Genomic DNA, 23,169 nt, shown 5'->3' on the forward strand with positions numbered 1-23,169 from the left:
CAACTGTTTCTATTAATATGTCCCTATAATAGTTAATTGTGTATAGAAATGTGTTTTGAAAGTGTAAACTTGCTACAGTTCCTAAAGCGGTGATATTAGGAATCTCTTTAAAATGAACAAGTCTTTACTGTCATCTAGTGGGAATTAGAGCATTGTCATGATCATTGCAATAGACTCGTGCCCAACGGCTATTATAGGTTTCTATCTCCATCTAGTGCACGATAAGAACAATTCAGTTTTTAAACAGAGGGCGGAGTGACGTAATGTTCTCACAGTTTCTGCGTGCGCGTTCATGAATCCCGTGACCTGCTGTCAAGCACACGCATGCTAGCGCACTATGCGAGATTTGTTTGTCAACGAATGAATCGGAAATTCCACAGTGACCCGGAACACTCAAAGTATAGTGACGGTAATATTTACTCTTGTCAAGCAGCGTTACAGCAAGTCGATAACAGGAAAGTGGTTTGACATATTTTTATTTCACTTAAAGGACAAGAAAACTCGTTTCTCGTTTTATCGCTGCAGATTCGCTAATACGCAATTCTCCGAGTTCTCCAGCCGGTATTAGCTTAGCCAGCTAGCAAGCTGGGCTAACAAGGTGATGTAGCGACAGCTGTGGTGCGCTCAGGAAATGTGATGGAAGTTGGTCTAGACGTGTTTCTTTATGAAAGTTTCATTTTTGGACTAATATGAAGCCTGACGATAGCTGCCGCGGAGCAGTAACCGCTTTCTGAAGGTGCAGTGAGCACAGCTCTGAGGTCGGGTTTCTTGAATAGTTATGAGCAGCATCAACATTACAACCAAAATCCCTCCATTAAGCTCTTTTTATACTAAAAGGTCAGCGCTGACACTACCGGCAACAAAGAGTGGGTTTTGAGAAGCGATGTGTTTTCGTGCTGTCACGAGATGAGTCTCGACGATGAAACACTGCAGGCTGGGATGTCCTCAGTCCAGTCGGGACTGGAAGGGCAGCTGCCGCTTTTACACGCCAGACATCACAGCGCTCAAGGCGGTCTGGTGTTGGACCTGAACTCCCAGGAAGACTACCTCAGCAGCAGCTCTCCTGAGTATGACAACTATGGGAATAACACCGGTCCTCTGTTCGAGAGGAGAAAGAGATCTAGATCCAACAGCTCCAGACATAGATTCAACGAGGTCGTCACGGAGCTCGGTCCGGAGGAAGTGCGGTGGTTTTACAAAGAGGACAAGAAAACTTGGAAGCCCTTTCTGGGCCACGATTCACTTAATATTGAGCTAATGTTTCGGAAATACTGCGAGCTGAACCCCGGTGCAGCATGCCCCCAGGCCAGTGGAGGAGAGGAGGAGAGCGGGTCTAGAGATCTGGAGAGCAGAGGGATGAACGGTGCAGTGCCAGCAGAAACGAGGACCAGCAGTGTGCACGGAGGCCGAGGGTCCTTGGACACATCCACCGTGTCCTCTGATGAGAGGGACGCTGAAAGCATTGAACTCAATGTAGAGTCAGTGTGTGTGCGAGGAGGACTCTATCAGGTTGATATAATACAGAGACAATGCTGTCCTGTCTACTGGAAACGTAAGTATAATCACCCCAATGCAACCCAAATTAAATCACCTCTGCATCAGTCACATGTAAAGTAGCTCCTGGTAGAGAATAAGAAACACAACTTCTATTAGTCAAACCTCACGTAGAGGGTATGAAAACTACAGAGATCTGCAATATATTAGCTGCCAAAACACTTCGCACTGTTCTGTAAAAGGTTCTAGTTTAAATGTTAAACCTGTAGCTGAGTATGCATTTTCTGTAGACACTTACTGTAGACTGCATTGTTTTCTTTTTTTTGTTTTCTTGCAAGCTAAGTACTTCATCTGGCCTTTTTTTGGATGTCAGTGTATTGAGCTCAGCTGATCTGCATTAACTAATTCGTGGATATTTCCAGGAAAAGGCAGGGAACAAAGGAAGGCAGTTGCTATAGAGCTTCGGAAAACCTGACCTGAATGAATAGGGTTCATGGCTAACTGGGTCTTTTGAAGCTTAATTTCAAATGACATTTACAGAAGAGGTTATTTTCACAGTTGTTGATGCTGTGGATGTATTGAGACCCTCTCTGTACTCTTTCAGTGTGGTCTGCAGGCTACGTTAACAGTTAAGAATGTGAAATAGATACTAAAGGAGGACGTTTGAATAGTCAACCAAAGCATATCAGTTCACAAGTGAGAGATTAGTTTACACAATGGAACATGTATAAAGGTCATTGATATACTATAAGATAGAAAACATCAGAATATTTTGAAAATTAAAAAATAAAAATCAAGGTTGTGTTAAATAGTTCTTAGCTTTAGTTTGGCATATTGCCGACAAGCCTAACAAACTTACTTGACTGAACTGTACCTACTGTCAGTCTATGTGTCTACATTAGCTTTAGAACACTTTGTCTTTAAATAGAAATAGACAGACATTGAACAGGCTCACTCTGTAGAGAGAGAGAAGTTCTCTTTCTAAGGCAGCCTAATTTAAGATCCTACACTCTTATTCACCACCAGAGAATTACTTAATGATGTCACTCAAGACTGTAATCAAACATGGCCTCTCTGCATTAACCACTGAGACTTTGCCCCCCAGGATTTGTCAGACTTGTTGAGTTACAATGAAAGGATTCTAGAAACCGACTTACTTTCATTTCTACTTGCTAAATAAAGCAATATATTTATTCCTTACCAAAAATTGAAATTTCATGATTCCCATCCATGCAAGGAGCTATTTGTTTTGTTTTGGATCTGATACTAGGTAATGGCTGTTGTCCTACAGAACAAGACCATATCCCAGTGATGAGAGGCCAGTGGTTTATCGATGGTACTTGGCTGCCATTAGATGAAGACGAAAGCGACCTCATCGAACGGGAGCACCTTAACCATTTCCGTGGGCAACACGTGCAGGATACCTTTGAGATGGATTTGGTTCCCAGGACCATTGATAGTAAAGATGGTGAGCTCTGGGGACGGGCAAGGGCAGGACAGCCTTAACCTTGGTGCAGTAAATTCTGTAATATAAAGTGTTTAAAGACAAAAATGCGTTAAAGAACACAGCACTGAAGCATCCATTCTTATAACTAACACAGTAAATGAACTTATTAACTAGATCATAGCTTAATCTGATGCTGATTGTTGCAATAGCCAGAATGTCGTTGAGTAATAACCTTCCAATGCATCTACTGATGACTGCGAATGCAAGTGAGAAGATTAAATGCTCTCATAGCCATTGCTGGTTATAAATTCCTTTAAAAAGTAAGTCAGTGAAAAACGCACCAAATCTTTACAGTGAAACTAGAATAAAAGTAACCAGAGTCATAAATGAGCAATTTTGAGACAGCTCAAAATTGCTAGTGTAGATGCACACTCAGTTGAAATGAATGAGCCAGGTGTGTCCATTCATGTGGGTGTAGGTTTTGTCATGTCACCCTTCTAGTATATAGCAGGTGCAACTCGTACATTCTGTCTGGTCCTCCTCTGAGGGCTGGCTCAAGCGAAATGTAGCAGCATTTAGCTGTGAAAGGCAATAAGAAAGGGGTTCTTTGATTCAGCAGTCTCCTTTACGCAGCCAGATCTACAGGACCTTCACTGGTGATAAGTGTGTGGGTGTGTGATAAATAGAGCAAAAGCAGAGAGAAAAGCATGCAGCAGCTGATAAAGATGGTGGGAAAAGTTTAGTCTTTATTGTAAAAACAAGACTCGCAATATCACCAAGGTAATCTGGGACTTGTGTACTACATTACATACCTTGCTTCAATCTTAGTGACATTACATGTCACTATCTTTCTTCAATTTTTATTTAATCTCAAGACATATAAGAGAAAACGATATAAAGTCGCTCATGTTTGACACGCATTGTGTACACGGACGCTAAGAGATTTAGAAGTATATGGATGCAAGTGTATAAAGTCTTAGTGGAAAGAGGGCTCAAAGTCCAGTTATTTGCAAGGTGAGAGAAATAATGTACAGGGCCACACAAATTGGTTTTGTGACACTTGGCAGACTCTCCATTACTCAATGCGCAGATCATAAGACTTTAACTTGTCTAATGTACTACTGCAAGGGAGAATAATCTACTCACCCTTTGAAAGCCATACGTAAGATATATATGTTAATAAAACCTAAAGAACCATCATTTGCATGTGCATTCATGTAGTGCGTATCTTGGCAACGTTCAAGATCTGCATGAAAAAAAAAAAAAGTATTTTCCTCTTATATTTGTAAAAGCATGAAGGGAAAGTGAATGGTAGCTCCTGATAATTCACCTTGTTTGAGTTCCTCCTTCAGGCAGCTTTTAAAGAAATATGTGTTATCTTGAAACGAATCATTTGAAGCCCTGACAACATTAAGGGCTAGCACCACGATCTATAAATGCGTCATTCAATAAGGCAGCAATCCCTGACAGTACTGCAGTAAATACATTCTCCAAGATATCGCTGTCTCCTTTACCTATTGCTACTATTTTTATTGTGTTCCCTAGTCTAGACTAAATGTTAGTGCAGCAGAAGACATGGTAGGCATGCCAGTATGCTCTGCAGGTACATCGTCATCAGTGTGGTGCAAGTGCAAAATATGGGCTGATATACTGCTTCTGCTGGTTCTTCTTAAATAATAAACAAGGAAGAGTTAAATCTGATGTGTCACCCATGCGTGATATGGTGTATTTTATGAAGTGAAGATTCATTGTGATTTTTACTGTTATAGAAAATTAAACAATGGCGTCACCCCCTATTATTTTTTTTTTTATTGTTACCGTTTGACACTTTCTTCAAAGAGTGCCTGCTGTCATTTGAGTCTTAAGCTGACAGGAATCGCAGATGGTGATCACTGGTGTAAGCCAGTAGTAAAAACTATAGGGCGTGTCCAGTATGTCAGCCTTAAAAGACGTCAGGGAAAAAACAAAGTGTGCAGGCTGGACACTGTGTCATCTTTGAGCAATGCAGTGTGTGTCGTTTGACGTAGGCAAGCCTCATAAGTTAGTTTGTGTGCTGCATATTCTGCTACATTTTATTAAACACCAGAGTGTAGGAACACCATGGGATAATTGATGACTGATACATACTTAAAAGAAACAGAAAATTCATACTTAATAACATAGCGTGCATTTGACAGATGTATGGTACTGACTTGTGTTTAGGATACAAACAAGTCTTGAAGTCATTTGGCAGGAAGAGTCAGTTTGTGTTTACATTCACAGCCTACTGTAACAAAGAGTTGGTAAAGGGATTTGTTTTATCTTATCCGCAAAGATAGTTTTATATTATATGATGCAGAACAGATGAAGGTTATCAGTTCACTGTGACCTGTTTGGACTGCTTCCTCTCATACTCGGTATCTCAATCATAAGGAACCACTTAGTTATGAATGGATCCATCAGTGCTGTAATGCCCAAATGCACATTACTGGTAGCTTTTATAACAAACCCTCCCATATACTCAGCAGTTCTGTCCTCCACAGCTTTTCACCTCTACCAGTATTTGCAAGTCTGATGTCTGTGTTGTCTTTGATTGAATGTTTTAGTGAGACATGTCTTGTGCACTTGCTGATTTGATTAACAAATTTGAGAAAGCCTACATGTTTGTGGAACTGATTTTGTCACGTAGCATTTTTCTTACTAATTAAAATACTAGCATAAATTTAGTAATAAAATCAATAGAGAAAAAATTACCCAGTCATGATAAAATATTATGAATAACCAAGTTTTAGTTTCTATCAAACAGTTGACATATGTGTGTGGTTTTACATGGCTGTTTTCACAAGCTGACACTCATTTATTGAAGGAGAAAATGAAATTAGATCAGTCGTCCAATAAGATATGGCAGTAAATTATCCTCATTCTCACCACTTCTAAGCGCTTGCAATTAAACTAAAACACCTACTTATCTCTAACTAATTAAATCATATACAAAGCAATTAGATTATTCACAGTGGAAAGAAATACATCTTCTAATCTGTGCTGCTCCAGGTAAGAGAGGCATTGGAGATAATCTCCCAGATACTTATTCAGAGCTCTTTGTAAAAATGTAGTCAGTAGGTTGGTTTCAGCATCACCTCCTCAAAATGGTTATAAATAGGAATGTATGAATTATTCATTAAGTGAAATGGAAAAATAAGTACTGTTAATGCTGTTAGACGTGAACTTATGTAGTACACGTAAACAAAAAGAAATAATGGGGATTTGTAGCCTGTATAGTCAGAGTCATGCCATGTGTAGATATTCTCTGTACTTCTTTGATAAGTGTAAAAATGTCGTCTATAGCACATGTCAAACAGTGCTGCGTTTTCGGCCTGAAGGCTCACAATAAGTTTGCGTTGTATCAGGACATTTCCTATAGCCACCAGGTCGCTGTGGTAACCAGCGCAGACTCTTAGTCTGTCCTGGTTAAAGTGGTAACCTGACTGCAGCACTACTTGATAGAGCTACTTGTTCAAGAGTGATGACAGCAGTAGTCTGTGTGACACCAGGGTAATGGCCATTACTCACTCACTGTTGGTTGTTAGTTCTCTCCCACCTGCCCCCTTTCTACCTCCCTTTTCTGTTCAAATGGAGTGGATATCAGACGAGTACTAAACCTACATGTCACAAGCGCAAACGCTGCCAAGGTACTGTAAAATACAATTTTATTTTTTCTTCCCCCTAAAAAATCTGGTGTATTAGATCTAGCTTGTATCCCTTCTTATAGCAGCTTGGTCTCTTTGAAACTTGAGTTTTCTTTCTTGTGTGGTTCAAACTTTTGAAATAATTTGACTATTTAAAAACTAGACCTAGGCTCAGTTAGCAGTTGTTTTAAAGGGAATTTAGGCTGCTTTTTGTGTTGCAGCCTTAACTGGGCCTAGTTGCTAGAACATCTTCCTTTGTGCATATACTTAGAGTTTTGTGCTATAGCTGTTAGCATTGCTGCTTTTTGGGGAATCCTGCATATGTGTCTTTCATCTCCTTGCTGGAATAGTGAGTAGACAACAGGGTTCACTCAACTACCAGAGCAAGATCCCTAATGCCAGTAGACATGGAATAAATAAGCTAGTCTTCAAAAAAGCCTTTTGAAGGCTTTTTGAAGACTTTAAAAAAAAAAAAAAAAAAAAAAACTCCTTTCCTCTCCGTTTCTTACTCACTCTTTCTTTGCTCTCTTTATCTCAGTCCTCTGGCAGTATGACTGTACCATTAACGAACCACCATCACAAGCTCCCACTTTAAGGGCCATGAACAAAGCTCTTTGTTGAGAGCCAAGCACAATTGATGAGGCAAACAGAGAAGCCATTTATGAACAGTTACTATTATAACCCTTAACAGCTTCTTTCAAGTCCATCACTGTCCTAGTTCTGGATTTATTGAATAGAGAAGTCCTGGGGTCTGTTTCCTCATCTTCTAGTAAATCTGAAGCAGCCGATCTAAAGCCTAGCTGCTATATTACATGAAAATTGGATTGTCTTTGCTGCTCTGAGGCGGCCCTGGATGAAAGGAATCTGTTATTTTTGTCAAGACATAGCCAAGAAAAAAGTTGAAACTTTTCGTCAGGAACAAATGTCATTTTATTTCAATTTTGCCTTTTATTCTTATTCCCATTATTTATTTTTTACCTCTCTCCAGATTTGAGATTCTTGCATACATGAAGTTTCTTCAAGAGTTTCCCCAGTTCCTTCACTCCTTGCCCATCCCTGTATAACACATAATCTCATCCTGTGTCTCTTGGTAATTCTTGACAGGCTGTTAGAGATCTAGCTCAGTGAGTTCTTTTTTTTTGGTTGTCTGTCTGTCCCTGTGTACATTTTGATCCCCTCCTCTTTTACCTTCATTTCCTTACCTGCTGCCTTTCACTGTAAAACAGGAAGTGTTATTTTACAGCACTAAACATCAGTCAACAATTTTCACTCAAACTTTTGATATTAATAAAACCAGTAAAGTGGAGAAGTTAGGCATAGTTCCTAGTTTTTTCATGTTATTAAGTATCTCCTGTTTTACTGTGGATTTGGCTACAGATAAGTCTCAACAGTTTGAGTTGGCCTCAAACTAGTTTGTTTAGAACTGTGCAGCTCTTATAGCAAATGCCACCCTCCTTTTCACCTGTATGGTGTCTTCTGAGTACAGAGATATGAGGTAAGGAGTCTGTTTGAGATGAAACCAGCCTGGTTGGCAAAAGGCGCTCTTCAAAGAAGAACTGCTCGTTTCCCTTTCTTGTTGATTACTGTCAGTATTTGGTGATGCAGTTTTAAAATGACCGGAAATATATGTGACAGAGAAAACTTTCTAAAACTTGCCTCAAATGGAAAGAATGTCACAACAAACTATTTTTTATCTGCCAAATAAAAGTGACAACCTGTCACTTTGCCTGTTCTTTTCAACAAACTTTTCTTTTTTCAATCTCTACAAGCTATCCTCATTTCTTAGAGGCAGTCATTCAGCTTGGGACTGGTTACATTTAAAGTGAACAGGTCTTTGGTACAGTTTAATAAGGACTTGTCATCACATTACCCATAAAGCAAACCTACCCACAATGAAAGTATCCTGCCAAGCAACAGTAGACCAGTTTAACAGATGCATCAGCACATTTTAAATTCAGGTGTATTAGAGGGAGCTGATAAATTCTCAAATTTATTGACAGAGGTCTTATTTACTATTTATCTTTCCATTTTGTTAGGAATGTTTAATTAATAAAAATATGGAAATGATGCATAGTTGTGACACATGTTCATTTTTTTTCAGTACTCTGTTATTAAGTAAAAACTGCATTTAAACTTTAAGAGATTAGATTCTCTGCGTAATAGTAATGCGGTTCCATTTTTTCCCCAGGGTCTGTGTGACCATATTAAGAGTTTGAAACTAGAGAACATAATCTGGAAAATGGCATTTTCCCAAGTACTATACTTTTTTGTTCTTAAGGGTTTTAATTCCCAGTTTGGTTCCGAGCAATGTGAAGAAATGTGACCTTCAGCTGCTGTAACAATAGTGTGTGAACCAGACAATGGACTGTGCACTTGACCAGTGCATGAGTTTTCCACCAGTCTTGTTCAAATTAATTTGATTGCACAATGCACTTAAAGGACAGAGACATAAATAACTGTTGAGTGAACCAGTCTCACCTATTGCTCTTAGCTTCTGTAGCAAATGGTGCCTGCTCTCTAGTCTACCTCTGCTCCTACTTGCTCTAGTCACTGCATTACACTTTGAATTGAGAACCAGGAGGAAAAAAAATAACAGTAAGATAACTAAATGTCGATATCAGTACCAAATATATCTTCAGCTGATGATGCACAAGGAGGGCAACAAGCCAGAGCTGAAATCTGCAAACATAATTTGTGTTGGTTTGATGTGTTTTTCTGTCTGCAGATCAATGCTCTATGCTGCATTTTATCAAGCTGTTAGACTAGTTTGTTCCTACTTTTGCTCATTTGTGCCACATTCCTAATTACTGCTTTGTAAATTTGATTTATTTTGATTTTTCTTGTTACCTAAGTTTTCCTTCTATTCCCCCCCCCCACCGTTTTTTTGTCTCTTCCCCCCCTCCCCCCCAAACAATCTCCTTGTGTCCTGTCTTTCCTCTAACTGTTCATGTACTCACTCCTCTCTCTCACTGCCCCCTGCAGCCATCCATAGTCTAAAGCTGAGTCGATCACATGTGGATTGGCACAGCGTGGACGAGATCTACCTCTACAGCGATGCCACAACTTCCAAAATTGCAAGAACAGTCACCCAGAAACTGGGCTTCTCCAAAGGTCTGTAACCACTTAAGGTTTCCTTTATTTATTTAATAGCATTTTTGATGAAAGCATGGTACAGAAACTCATCATATCTGCTTAAACGATTTCAAACTACAATTACTAGGATCCCTTGACTTTACATGCATGTGTTGTACTGTGTGGTATTCAGCCAACACTAGCTTGCTAACACATTGTTATGGTAAGCATATCTGCTAAAGGTTAGCATGAAGTAACTGACTCAAGCCTTACAGATTTCAACATGCACACTTGCATAGGTGGAGATAAATTTTATTTCAATAAAGTTTATCCTCTTTGCTAAGGATATGCCTATAAAAAGTGTGAAGCCAAGTGTTTAGTCAGAAAATCGAATTGATTTCCTATTTCGTGAGCTTGAACAAGCGTCTCGTCCAGTGCACAAAACGACCTGTATATTAATGCATTTGTAGTTTGCATCAGGTATTTAAATGCAGTTTCCTAACTGGATTAGCCCAGGAGGTCACTCTGTGTCCATCTGCCAAGTGCTTAAAGGGCCCATGTGCTACTGAAAAGATAACAAAAAGCAATTGATGTTTGATCCGGATGGATGACTCTATTCTGATCTACAGTCTTCAAGCCCTACAGCACATTAATCTCTCCTGCTTTCAGGTTATTGGACAAAATGGACCTGGTTATTTCAATTTTACCTGAGATGTTCATTTAGTGCTAACCAGGCAGCAGTCCAGTAGATTCTATTACCCTGCTGTGTAACACATGACTAGACTAGATTATAGATTCTAAATAAGGTGACACTCTTGGCCCCATTGACACATTGGCAGCCACAATCACAGCAGGGTTCCCAGGTTTCACCTACTGGCCTCTTTGGACTCCATCACTGCAGCTTTTTATAGCTTTCTGGTGAACATAGTTGTAATGTGTTTTTACATAATGTTCTACAGAAAACACTAAGTTTAAATAGATGGGTTTTTTTTTTCTTTTTAAAGCTTGCTTTTGTAAAATGAAACTCCAACCCCGTCCTTACTTGTCTTTTAGCCTCAAGCAGCGGTACGCGGCTCCATCGGGGTTATGTTGAGGAGGCCTCACCTGAGGACAGACCCCCTCAGACTACGCACATTGTCTTTGTGGTTCATGGCATTGGACAGAAGATGGACCAGGGGCGCATTATTAAAAACACTGGAATGTGAGTTGATACCTGTATGCTTGTTCTTTTTATGATAGCAGTACTTTCAGTTTTATTCCAATGGAATCCGGAATAAAATTGAAACCTAGTATAGATGAACTCAAACGCATTGTAAGAAAAGTCTTCCTGGGACGTACTGTGGTGTAATGTTGGAACTGTCAAAGTTCATGTTCTCTCTGCTAAAAACAAACAGTCTCACTTCTTGTTCCTCTTTTGTAGATTCATAGTTTCTCTGTGTGTTAATGTTTCTGTGCTCCTAACTAAGCTTACATCATTTTGTTGTGGTTTTTTTGTAATGTGATATGATGGATTTGACATATACCTGACACATACCTGTCTGTCTTCTTTTGTTGCCAATTATGTAGCTAGTGCATTTCTGAAGTGTCAGAGTGCATAACTGCTCATGCAACAGTATCCACTAAATCATTCAGTTTTCCCCCCTCCACTCCTGCAGACTCCGTTTTCTTCTCCTGCCTGATTTTCTCTACCCATCTTTCTCACTCTTGGTCTGCTCATGCCGTTCTGTTACTTTACACTTGCGTTGTTAATGTGTGATCACACAGTGTACCAAACCTTAAAAATAACACACATAGACACAACAGAACAGGGGAATGCAGTTCTATAAAAGTAAGTAAAGAAAAATGACAGGATTCATGTTGCAGAATAAAACCAGCTGTTTCCAGGATTGGAAACATAGGCAAAAATGTGGTTAGTTTTTGCCCATGTTTCCAGTCCTAATCAGTTCCTAATCAAGTCGTGCCATTCTGTCTCAGTGTTTTATATACTCATTGGTTATATAACCTTCATCTGTCCAGATTTCATGCCAGTGGGAAGATGTAACTCTTTTATTTGGATCTTCTATAGAGCACTCGACACATAGAAACAAAACAGTCAGCTTGATGCTGTGTTGATACGTTACTCGAATAAGCCTGCTGAGTTTCTTTTGTCTTTCAAAAGTTACATCTTGTTATGAGGAACTTAGAAAATTGTAAATTATGTAGAGCTTAAAATGACAGTGCACAATAGACACTTCTGTCTATAGAAATCTGATAAAGTAAGTTATCACAGCATCAGTTTCTCTTTTAAACTCACTGGAGTTCAGCTGTGTATACAGTATTGATCATATGTTGCAGCTAGATGCAGTCCTTTCATATGTCTGTTTTTATCTAAAGGAATAACTGAAATAGCCTTGGACCATAGGTGTGGAAGCTTTAATTACACTTGTGCAGAACTGTCACTGTGTCACAAACTAAGGAGTTAAAGGAGATAAAGTACAGAGTCAAGCTGCAATGTAAACGTTTACTGTAAACATTTCTTCTATCTTCATGTAGATTATAGCGCACACACTTTCTCAGCCAAGAGAAACAATCATCCTGAAAACTTGATGTATTTGTTTGATTTTTGGTTGCTTCTTTTTACCTGAAGTAATATTAGGTATTTGTCTTTTCAGTCTCTTACATGTATATTGATGAAGCAAATTGTGGTGAGATGTTGCAGTTACAATGTCCTAAAACAAAATAAGACAGTGTAAACCTGCTAATCCTCAAATGCCAAACCTGACTGTCTTCATTAAAGCCAATCTAAAAGCAAGGAAAACCTTACAAAACTTGGGAAAGCTGTAAAGCAGCACTCAGACCTTTCAGCTGTGTGTAGGGGAAATGCTCAAAGTCCTGTCAAAACCTGCATTAGATGCTTTATTCACAGTGCAGTCATTTAAAAGCCTCTCCCAACCTCCATTTATCCATGTCAACAACTGCCTCACCCCTCTCTCTTTGTGTATTTAGTGTATCCTGCAAGCTAATGGTGCCCCATATAAGGCTAATAGCAGTGTAGCCTTTGTATGCATGCTGCACAAGGGAAGCAGCTGCATCAGTAAAATGGACATCATTCTTTTCTGTCGTATGACTAAGACTATATAGATTTAGACTTCGAATCTGTCGTTATAATAAACTGCTCCTGAGACAAAGTGACAATGACATGGTTACTAAACAGCATATTCCCAAATGCACGCTTAAGTCCTTCAGTTGTATATCTGCAATATTGTTGTTAAATACATTATATGCTGTTTTGTTATTGTATGTTTAGGCTGCGGGAGGGTGTGAGGAAGATGGAGGAGAAACACTTCTCAGAGCACAATGAGGAACATGTGGAGTTCCTGCCTGTCGAGTGGCGCTCCAAACTCACACTGGACGGAGGTGTGCATGCATGTTGTTGTCTTTTGTGGAAGAAATACATTTTTGATGACTGCATATATGAACAATAGTCTGTTGCCGTTAGCTCTTTTTTTGTGCTCAGATGTGGGTATGTTTCTGCAGATACGGTAGACTCGATCACACCAGACAAAGTGAGAGGACTGAGAGACCTTCTCAACAGCAGTGCCATGGATATCATGTATTACAACAGCCCTCTTTACCGGGATGAAGTAAGAGTCATACAGATTCAGTAATTAGAGTCCCTGGTGCTCTCTCTTCGTCTCTTCTCATTATTTCACATTCTCTCCCTCTCCAGATTACCAAGGGTCTAACAGAGGAGCTGAACAAGCTCTACTCACTTTTCTGTTCACGGAACCCTGATTTCGAGAAAAAGGGTGGCAAAGTGTCCATCGTGTCTCACTCTCTTGGCTGTGTCATCACGTATGACATCATTACTGGCTGGGATCCCGTGCGGTTTTGTTTGCAGGAGCATCGTGTGGTGGAGGAGGACCTAGACCTTCGCTGGATGTCCTATGAAGAGAGGCACCTTTTAGAGCAGCAGAGGCAAACAAGGAACAGGTAGAGCTTTCCTTTGTAGGTTAATGACTCTCAGGGGCTGTATGTATAGTTGTGTTCAGTTCAGTTGTGTCTGTTTGGATCCTAAAAGATATGAGTTTAAAGTGGTTAATGTCAAGGAGCCTTGAGAATTGAGTTTTGATACTTTAATGGCAACCCCCTCCCCAATTCAGCTTTGTAGTCGAATTAGATAGGTTAAATTTAACATGTTTATTAAAATATTTTTAAAAAATAGCCACTCATGCTGAATTTTAATGAAAAGCTCATAATTAAATGTTTATTTTACCTCCAAAAATCTGATTAATTGAACTTTACTTTACTCCGAATGTTTCCCTTAATCATCTATGCCATAACATCAGTGGCTCAGTGTTACTGTCACTCAGTTTATATCTTTAAATTTAACATCAAGCCTAGTATTTTTGTGTGTGTGCGTGCGTGTGTTGGGTGGGCAGTTATATATTTATTTAAAATAAATACACCATGTGCTGCATGCTGCTCTTCTCATGCCCTATTTTAAAGTTTTATATTTGCTTGTTTGTTTTTAGTGTGTGTGTGGGCTGCAGAGTAATACATCAGCTGGCCACTGCCCATCACGCTGTGTGCACAGTGCCATTATTGTGTGCACCATTAACTTTATAAGACAAGAAAATGCTGTAATAAGGTTTATTGATCTGACTGAAAAGGGGACTTTTTGATGACTGGCCACTTTTGTTAATGGGGCAATGGGTATCAATATTGAAAGAGATTTTCACGCTGGAGTTTAGAAGTTTCAAATTTCTTTATAAGGTGTAGTTTGGGCTTCTTTACTTGCTTCTTGTTGCAGGTTACAAGAGCTGGAAAATCAACTCGCCACACTCGAGGCCTCTAAACCCTCAGCCCCCCCAGCCCTCAAATTTAAGGTACTATATTGCTTTGTAAAATATCACTACTGTAATGTGTAAGAATCTTTGACAAATTTTTAGGTGTTAAACTAATATGTTCTGTACTCCTAAAATAAATGAATATATGTCCATATAGGAAATAAAACAGAAATTAAATGTGGCATTTACACAACAAATAAATCCTGTCTGTATAAATACGAAAGACTTCTACATTTACAGTAAATAATCTTGGCACCTTTCATTTCTCAGGTAGAGAATTTCTTCTGCATGGGCTCTCCTCTGGCAGTATTTTTGGCACTAAGAGGAATCCGCCCTGGTACCAGTGTCCACCAAGACCACATCTTGCCCACCTCAATCTGTAGCAGGCTCTTCAATGTCTTCCATCCCACAGACCCTGTGGTCAGTACCTTTACTGTACCCATCACTGTCTTGTCCTTTATAGATGAGCAGGAAAGGAAATCGAGAACCGGTTCCCAGTAGTTCAGTTCCTTGGAATTATCGGTCTGCTTACCTATCGCGCCGGCTTATCAGTTCCATTTACACTACAAACAGCTGATTTCAGTTCATGTGTCTGAGGAGGAAATTAGTGGCGCAGTTTACAGCATGGATATGGATGACACTTTAATTTTTATTTACATTCAGAGCAAAAACATCGGCATTATGCTGCTAACAGCACTTTGGGTCTTTGCAAGCATCTGCACAGACAGCATGCTAATGCTAAGCTAGCCAAAATCCCAGAGTGATGATAAAGCTTTTTTTTTTATAGCAGGTGCATTTTTCCCTTCCGATTAATCTGAATTGGCCTCCATTTGCTGTATTAATTATTAAAGTGAATATATTAGCTGATGAAATTGTTACATTTCAAGTTGATCAATCTCCATACGGTCCTACAGTAGTCCATCTTGACACTTTGGCTGCTCTGTGTCTGGGAAAGTGCACTTAAAGGATAAAAGTTAGCTGTGAGAGCAAACTTAAACTCTGCTGGTGAGCACACATTTTTTCTGAATGCACATGAAATGCGGTGGATGTAATGTAACTGTGCTTAAGTCAAGATTTAGTTTTGTCTGCATGAATTTAGAGCGCGCTTTGTTCTGAAGATTTGGGGGTTTTGTTTTTTCCACTGTGCAATGTCAATAATTGCTGTTTTACTGCCTTTTTAGGCCTACAGATTGGAGCCACTCATCTTGAAACATTATAGCAACATTGCACCTGTTCAGATACACTGGTAACAACCTGAATTTTATCACCCTGCTATTCCTTGAATGGACTCTTAATATTTTATAAGTAATTATTCTCTGACTATTTGTGGTCTGTGTATTCATCAGGTGTAGCGCCACTAACCCCACACCTTATGATGAGATCAGGCCTACTTTTCTCAACCCTGTTAAAGATCCCACGTCGGATACAGAAAGCATCCCCAGCCCCAGTACATCACCTGTCCTACCCCGGAGGCACTATGGGGAGTCGATCACTAATTTGGGCAAGGCCAGCATATTGGGTAAGTCCAACACAAACTGAGCACATGTGTTTATGTTATTACAAGTGTTTGTTATCCAGCATCAGTTATACACTTTGAAAGAATTTTAAAATAATCTGTAAGGAAGTTCAGAGTAATGACTGTTCAGGATCAAAGTGTCTGTGGTTGTTCACTACTTCAGGTTAAGATTAGATGAACCTGAAGGAACAGACTACTGTGGTAAAAGGTAATTGATGTGTTAGTCTGAAAAAATGCTTAAGTGAGTTTTCGCTGTTGAATTAATAGCCATGTGAATGCGAAGATCCAAGGATTTCCAGCTGAACTTTGCATTGTACTGAGATAATTTTATACACTTCACTTGTCTGTGTTCGTAATACTGTCGCTGATCAGTGCAGGTTGTTGACTGTTCTTTTAATTTCTGATGACAACTATGAGAGCTGGGAAAAAAATCCCTGTGCTATTTGTACTCTGTAATTAATGAATCTATTTTATCCTAGGAGGTCGTTGTATGTAGGTAAGATGAGATTCTTTTTTTTTTTTTTTTTTTTTTTTTTTTAAATCACAGTTTTAGCTCCACAGTGCCATCAAGTGGAAATGAGAGGAATATGCTCCTTTTATAATAATGAATGCATTTATACTTTGAAATCATAATATAGGCACTTTACCTTTATCTTCTGTCTTATTCCGACACTACAGGAGCAGCAAGCATAGGAAAGGGCATTGGAGGAATCCTCTTCTCACGTTTTTCCCGCTCCAACAGCCAGCCCTCAGTGTCTCTGGGACTTGAGGGTGGAGCAAGTGCTGAAGAAGAGGAGCAAAAGCGCACAGAAAGTCAGTCAGCATACGGCCTCTCTATGTTGACTCGACCCACCTCACCCACTGCTGACACATCCTGTAAGTTCACTTATCCCTCGAGTAATGTTTATATTCTTTTTTTTTTTTTTCTTTTTTTTTTTTTTTGGTTTGTAAATAAGGCAAAAAAGTATATCATCCATATCCATCTGTTAACTTTCTTATTAAGTATTTTGTTTTTGAAATGGCACTGAGGTTCACTGTACTCAACATTAGATTAAATCTAATTAAATTAGATTTAAAGATAAATAAATAAATAAATAAATAAATAAATAATGCAGTAACATAGTTATAGTATAGTGTAGTAATATAGTAATGTTTTTTGTTTTTATTTAAAAGAAAAGGATCTTTGTAGCCTCCAGAGAAAGTGACAAACGGCCTACACCTGCATTCTTTCTCATAGCCAGCAGGGGGCGACTGCTCTTTGCATAAAGGAGGAGGATAGTGTAGATGTCTATGAAAATAAACCTACTGTTCTCTTGATTCGTGATATTAATGAGTTTAGTCTAAAAATATGAAAATGTGAAAAAATACATAAATAAAAATGATGTCTTCAGGGTCATGGTAGTTCTTTTTAGAACTGAAGAAGCTTCGCGGATGAGAGGTGATATGTCTTTTAAGAAATGTAATGAAGTCCAGTCACTTTCTTTCCAAGCTCCTTAGACTAAATAAAAATGATTTTTTTATTTGTAGTAAGTGAAGTTAACGGATACTGGATAAAGCAGAGTAATCTAGGGCATGTCTGCTGTGTGATGAACAAGGCACTACTATCAGCATGATGTGCCCTTGGTTTCCAGGCAGATTCACACTTTCACTCACTACGTGCTCGGTCGACTAGATGTCAGTGTGGCTATGGACATCTTTTATGTGCAGGCTATCGATGTCATGTGGTGTCTGTTTCTAATCATGTATTATTATGCATTTGTCTTGATACTTCCTGTTTTTACTCATTTGTTTTTCTGTCTTGCAGTGGAGCTTGAGCGTCGCATTGACTTTGAGCTCAGAGAGGGTCTGGTGGAGAGCCGCTACTGGTCAGCAGTGACCTCGCACACAAGCTACTGGTGCTCACATGACATAGCTCTCTTCTTGTTGACCTTCATATATAAACAGAAGGCGACACCCTCTAACCCAGCAGATACTCCGGATCCAGAGTGAGGCAGCATGCTTTTTAAAACGGAACACTACACTGAAAGAGTGAAAGCATTTCTTGTGACACATAAAGTGACTTTGTTCATTACTTTTTCTTGCTTACAAACTTAAATACACTAAAAAAAATCCTGTCTTTGTTTGGCTACCGATCAAGCACTTTTAATACTTGGGAATCATTGCTTACGGACTCAGAACTTTCTTCCAAACGTTTCATCTTTTTGTATATTTTTTACGTTCTGCACAATTGCTTACCCTGATAGTGGATCCGGTGGACCAGGAACTCTTATTTAGGAGCAAAAGCACTGATGCATAGGTGATTGTTGCACCCAGAGGAAGAGACTTCTAACTTCATTCCCAGTGTGAATTTCGACAGCTGAACTGTGTCTATCATGTCCATCGATTTCATGTAAAACAATACCTAAGTCAATTTGCTCGGCTACAGACTCGGTCTGAAACTTTGGGGCACATTTGACTAAGCCTCAGTCACTAAGGTGTCAAGTTATGTGTGATATTTTTGTTTGTTTGTTTTTCTCTGTTACACAAATGCGCGCGCACACACACAAACATAAAGAAAAGAACATTTTTGGCAAAGTTCTCTTCTTCAAGTTGAATATTTAGCTACTGCATGCTAAGAAACCCATGGAAGCAAACAAAGGCAATGTGTAATATATAATATTTCTTTACTTTCCCACATAAAAGACACATAATAAATTAATAAAGTTTCATCTAATCTAATCTAATAATGCATTATAATTAAATCATATTATTTTGGCAAATTATTATAATAATTATTATTTTGGTACTTTTTTCCCCCTCTATTTTTTTAAATTTTCAATTATTTGAGTCTTGAAATAGAGTGCACCAAATAAAGCCCAAGTAAAACACTAGTTTTATACTGCAAAAATAGAGTATAACATTTTCCTTTGTGTTTAATCGTCACTGATAAATAGTGCAGTACCAAGGGGGCAGATGTGTCTTACAAACACAGTGACTAAATTGTATTTACTTATTTTCTTACAGTGTAGAGATCTAAACCATAGTCTAAAATCTAAATCTTACATACTCACTCGAAACAATATCACTATTTCATCCTCAATACAAGCTTCTATTTTGAGGATAACTTATGGAGATGATTTTTGCCCACGTGGCTTTGTATTGATGAATCATTGGTACTAGATGTATTTTTTCTTAAAACAAATACAGAAATATTTTTTCCTAGTAACTTTCGGACACTTTGGGGATCTTAAACTGGATGTTACCTCAGAAAAAAAAGGGATTTGAGCTTGTGGCCAAATAACTTGTATGTCTCACCTTTATTAGATGCCCTGCTCAATTAATGCTAAGGCAAAATTGTGGTTGGCCTGGAGTTAAAAAAGTAGAGTAGATTATTTAATTTTTAAACGTTACCTTCATTATAAAAACTAATGTCTTGTTTGCCTTTTTTTGTCCACAGTTCACACTTTGCTAGCCTGATCGTTTAGTTACAAATTCAGTTGAAATCGAAAAGAAGGATAACAAATGATGGAAAATCATAAAATTATATATATAAAAATATAATAGTAGTACTGATGAGGGTTATTGTAGCTATAATTCCAAGTGCTGATTCAGCACAAGTTAGTGCTTACTCACTTTGCATGGTGTCAAATTAATAGTAAATGGATTGTTGGGACAAGAATAATGCAGCGTGCCAACACACATCTAAGAAACTTTATTCTGACTAAAAACGTGTGATTGCTTTTGGCTTTTCTAATGAATAGATTTTATTTGCTGTAGATTATGAAATGAAACTGTCCTCGTAAATATTTATGTGACAGACGAGCCTTTCTGTCATTGTCAACTTTAACTTGTGTTCTGCTTATTGTAATGTAGTAATCAGTTGTTTTTGAATTTGTTATGGTGCAAGCTGCAGCTTTACTGTGCCACACAAGGGCTGTCGCTGACTGTCGTTTCTTTAACTTCTGTGTTATGTGTACAAAGGCCTACTGACTTAAACCAGGCTGCCTTGTGGAGATCACCTGATAGGTAACCAAGAAGTAGTGCAGAAGCTGGGTCTAATAAGGGAGGGGGATAGTTAAGTGTTACTGTATTTGATCTGGTGGCTCTTGAACATTCATGGGCTATAAATTGCACAGATATTTTAACACAGCCCGTTTTTGACTTTTTATTTATTCATTACTTCCCGTCTGTTACGGTGCATAAAACAATCTGGATATGTATTTCAAATACACAGTGCTGTTCTTGCTTTGGATTCATTGAGTCAAACATTGTGAGTTTCAACACAGCAAATATGTAGTTGTAACAATAACATTGTTTCTAAAGCTTGTGTGAAAATTTGCACATTTTCATATTTAGGCTTATTTTCAAATGTGTCACAGGCAAGAAACTGGAGCGCATTAAAGATAATTTTGGTAAAATATGCTGTAAGTTTCACTGTATGAGATTTTGATGTTTGAATGACAACAATACATTTTTTTTTTTTTTTTTTTTTTTGTCAAAGATACCACAAGTATCAGGGAAATGTCTGCTTGTACATGTTTTGTAGGTTCAACACTCTTGTCAATACCAGATTAAAGCCATAATTAAACAAACAGTTTAGCACAGGTGTCCACAGACTAAAGACCTTATAAATGGCTTTCGGGGAAATGGATGTACATTAAAGCTCACTGTGGGTGTGTTGAATGAAATGGGATGAGGGATATGGTGACCTGGAGAAATGTCCCAGGAGCTGTGCAATAACTCATGCCTGTATTGGATTCTAACTGCCATCCAAAAATATGTATAAATGTCCTTTTTTATAAAGTATTCCAATTTGGATGTAATCAGTACTTCATTAACTGCCTTTTTTTTTTTCTTTCTTTTTTTACTTTTAATAATCAGAGGAAAATATTGAGATTGGAAACTTTTTTGTGGAGGAGGATGATGCTTTCATTTCTCATTTCCAGACTGAGGACAAAAGAAGCGTTTGTTCATCTGAAACTCAGACCAGATTCTTTCCGAGGCGCCCCCTGAAGTGAACAACAAAGCCGACTTATAGATTGTGAATAGCCTGCATTGTATTAAAGCTGTTGTGGCTTCCACTGGGGGCGAGTTTAATGCAGTTTAGCAACATCTGCAAAGGCGAAGCTCACAGATGGGACCAGTTAGATCAGAGGTGACTCACAAAAGGCCCTGTTGTTGTGTTTTTGACCACAAGAGGTCAGGCATTGGTCATCTAATGATAATACTCAAAAACACAGGACCACAGTGACCAGCTGTCCAGTGTCCTTCCTCTTAAGTCATTTCCATCTATTGCTCTTACCTAGTTGAGCTATTTTTGGCAGTATTAATGTGCTTAAATATATTCATGACTGCTCTGTTGTGTTCACTTATATGCCCTTAAGGAAAAATGGAATGTACTACAGCCATCTACAACCACAAATGCCAAAAAAAACCAATAAATGTGAATCCCTGAGCACCCCGCTACCTCCTACCCTTACCTCCTTCACTGCTCTGCTTCCTCCACTATACCTCCTCTGTCCTCATCCACATCACCAGCAGCCAAGCCAGCTCTCCATCTGACTCTCCTGCTCTGCATCTGGCTGACTCAAATGTTTACTCTGCAATTAAAACACAGCCTATAAAAGGCAATGGGTCGACTGCCAGACACTGACGAGGGGGTCGGAGCTGCAAGGAGAGCGGTTATAAATCGCTTTGATGCCGACCGTAGTCTGAAGGCCCAGATTCCTGAGCTGGAGGATTGGAGCTCAGTGAGTTCATCAGAAGACAGAGCCAGAAACACTGATGATTCATGGCCCTTTACTGCATCTCACTTGGAGAGCAGGTATTGTTCTGCTGCTCTGGAGAGAAAGGAGATGGCTGGCTTTCTGATTTTTTTTTCTCCCCACAAAGTTTTCATTTGATCACCTCACAGAAAGCATGTGTAAAAGCTCCCAGTGTTCCCTTTTCTCTGCAGTTACCGATGATTTATCAGCACTCAACATGTGATGCTTCTGTAATTCAATTAGTTTCTAATACAGTGTAATTAGTGGCTTAGAGACAGTTAAATATAGTTTACGAAAGATAATATGTGATATGGAATTGGATAATCTAATTAAGATTATTTATTCACTACTGAACTATTTCTTTTTTAGATTTCTTGTCTGGAGTTTTACGCGTTATACTCTGGTATATTATTTTCTATTAGATAAAAATATTTGTGAGGAAGTTTTCTTCACAGGCTCAAATTTTACAGCCAAATGTTTCAATGTCAGCAAAGAACAGAGGGATCAGCATTGCTTGGCTAATTTCCACACTTCATATTAATCGACTGGCTGAAATAGTGTTCACTTAAAGAAAATAACAGTATTTATGGTTATCAGTGAAGTGGGATTTTGGAAAAACACATTGGAAAAGTGATGAAACCAGAATTCCCTGTTATTCTGTCCACTTACTCCCATGACTAAAGAACCAAAGATCCCTGGATGCTGATGCAAGGCTCAGCAGCACTATTGCCATAAAAGGTAGCTTGAGATCTTAACTGCATGTCTAATAACACTACCAGAAACGGATGAATTTCTTATTCCAGAAAGCAAAGCTGTAATAAAACAGCTTGCACATATAGCTCACATTCACACATGACTTATATTTTTAGATGGCGTGATTGTCAAATAAATATATGGATTTGTCAGACAGCTTTTTAAAACCTGAGCCATTATGTTGGATTTTATGTCTCATATGCTGCATTTAAGATCTAGAATAAGGAAGATGATATATTTGTAGAAGTACATTTTTTTTTCATTCCTGTTGCTTAAAGCTCCAATCTGTAGCTATTTAAAGTTGGCAGAAATACATAATGAAAATCACATAGACACACGATTTTCTTCCATCATGGATTTACTAAAAATATTAAAATACTGTACTATATATATGTATTCAGTACTGGTATATCTATCAGCACCGCACTTTTACTTTTGAGTTAATTTTGATGCTATTATTTTTGCCTTTTTTAATTTTTTAATGTATTATTGCATTTTAATTAAGTAATAGTTAAATGTCACGCCAATTATCATTTCTACAACGTCGCATAAAGTATCGGGAGGGAGGCGACTCTCTCGCACACACACAGAGGCACACAAATCGTTTGAAAGCTTCGAGTGTTACGTGTGTGAGAGGCGACAAAGGGAC

General features: G+C 38.6%; 1 protein-coding gene across 2 annotated transcripts; it reads left to right on the plus strand.

Moving 5' to 3' along the window:
• Positions 1-305: 305 nt before the first annotated feature.
• ddhd1a (DDHD domain containing 1a) lies at positions 306-20,825 on the plus strand. 2 transcript variants are annotated; one of them, XM_084914792.1, is made up of 14 exons: positions 844-1,552; positions 2,786-2,962; positions 6,508-6,609; positions 9,589-9,717; positions 10,732-10,879; positions 12,965-13,074; positions 13,195-13,301; positions 13,388-13,650; positions 14,471-14,546; positions 14,778-14,927; positions 15,689-15,753; positions 15,854-16,026; positions 16,702-16,899; positions 17,828-20,825. In XM_084914792.1, the coding sequence occupies exons 1-14, from the start codon at positions 907-909 to the stop codon at positions 18,010-18,012; spliced, it is 2,529 nt and encodes an 842-aa protein (XP_084770918.1). In that variant the 5' UTR covers positions 844-906; the 3' UTR covers positions 18,013-20,825. The 2 variants fall into 2 exon arrangements, with proteins under 2 accessions (XP_084770916.1, XP_084770918.1); XM_084914790.1 differs by lacking the exon at positions 6,508-6,609 and having other exon boundaries at positions 306-1,552.
• The last annotated feature ends 2,344 nt before the right edge of the window (positions 20,826-23,169 follow it).

This window comes from Perissodus microlepis, chromosome 19, assembly GCF_051167445.1.
Source record: "Perissodus microlepis isolate ML-2025 ecotype Zambia chromosome 19, ASM5116744v1, whole genome shotgun sequence".
NCBI lineage: Eukaryota > Metazoa > Chordata > Actinopteri > Cichliformes > Cichlidae > Perissodus > Perissodus microlepis.

Coding starts and splice junctions, on each gene's coding strand:
- ddhd1a (XM_084914792.1), top strand. CDS start 907: ATGAGTCTCGACGATGAAACACTGCAGGCTGGGATGTCCTCAGTCCAG. Junction 13,651..14,470: donor CAGAGGCAAACAAGGAACAG/GTAGAGCTTTCC, acceptor TTCTTGTTGCAG/GTTACAAGAGCTGGAAAATC. Junction 16,900..17,827: donor ACCCACTGCTGACACATCCT/GTAAGTTCACTT, acceptor TCTGTCTTGCAG/TGGAGCTTGAGCGTCGCATT.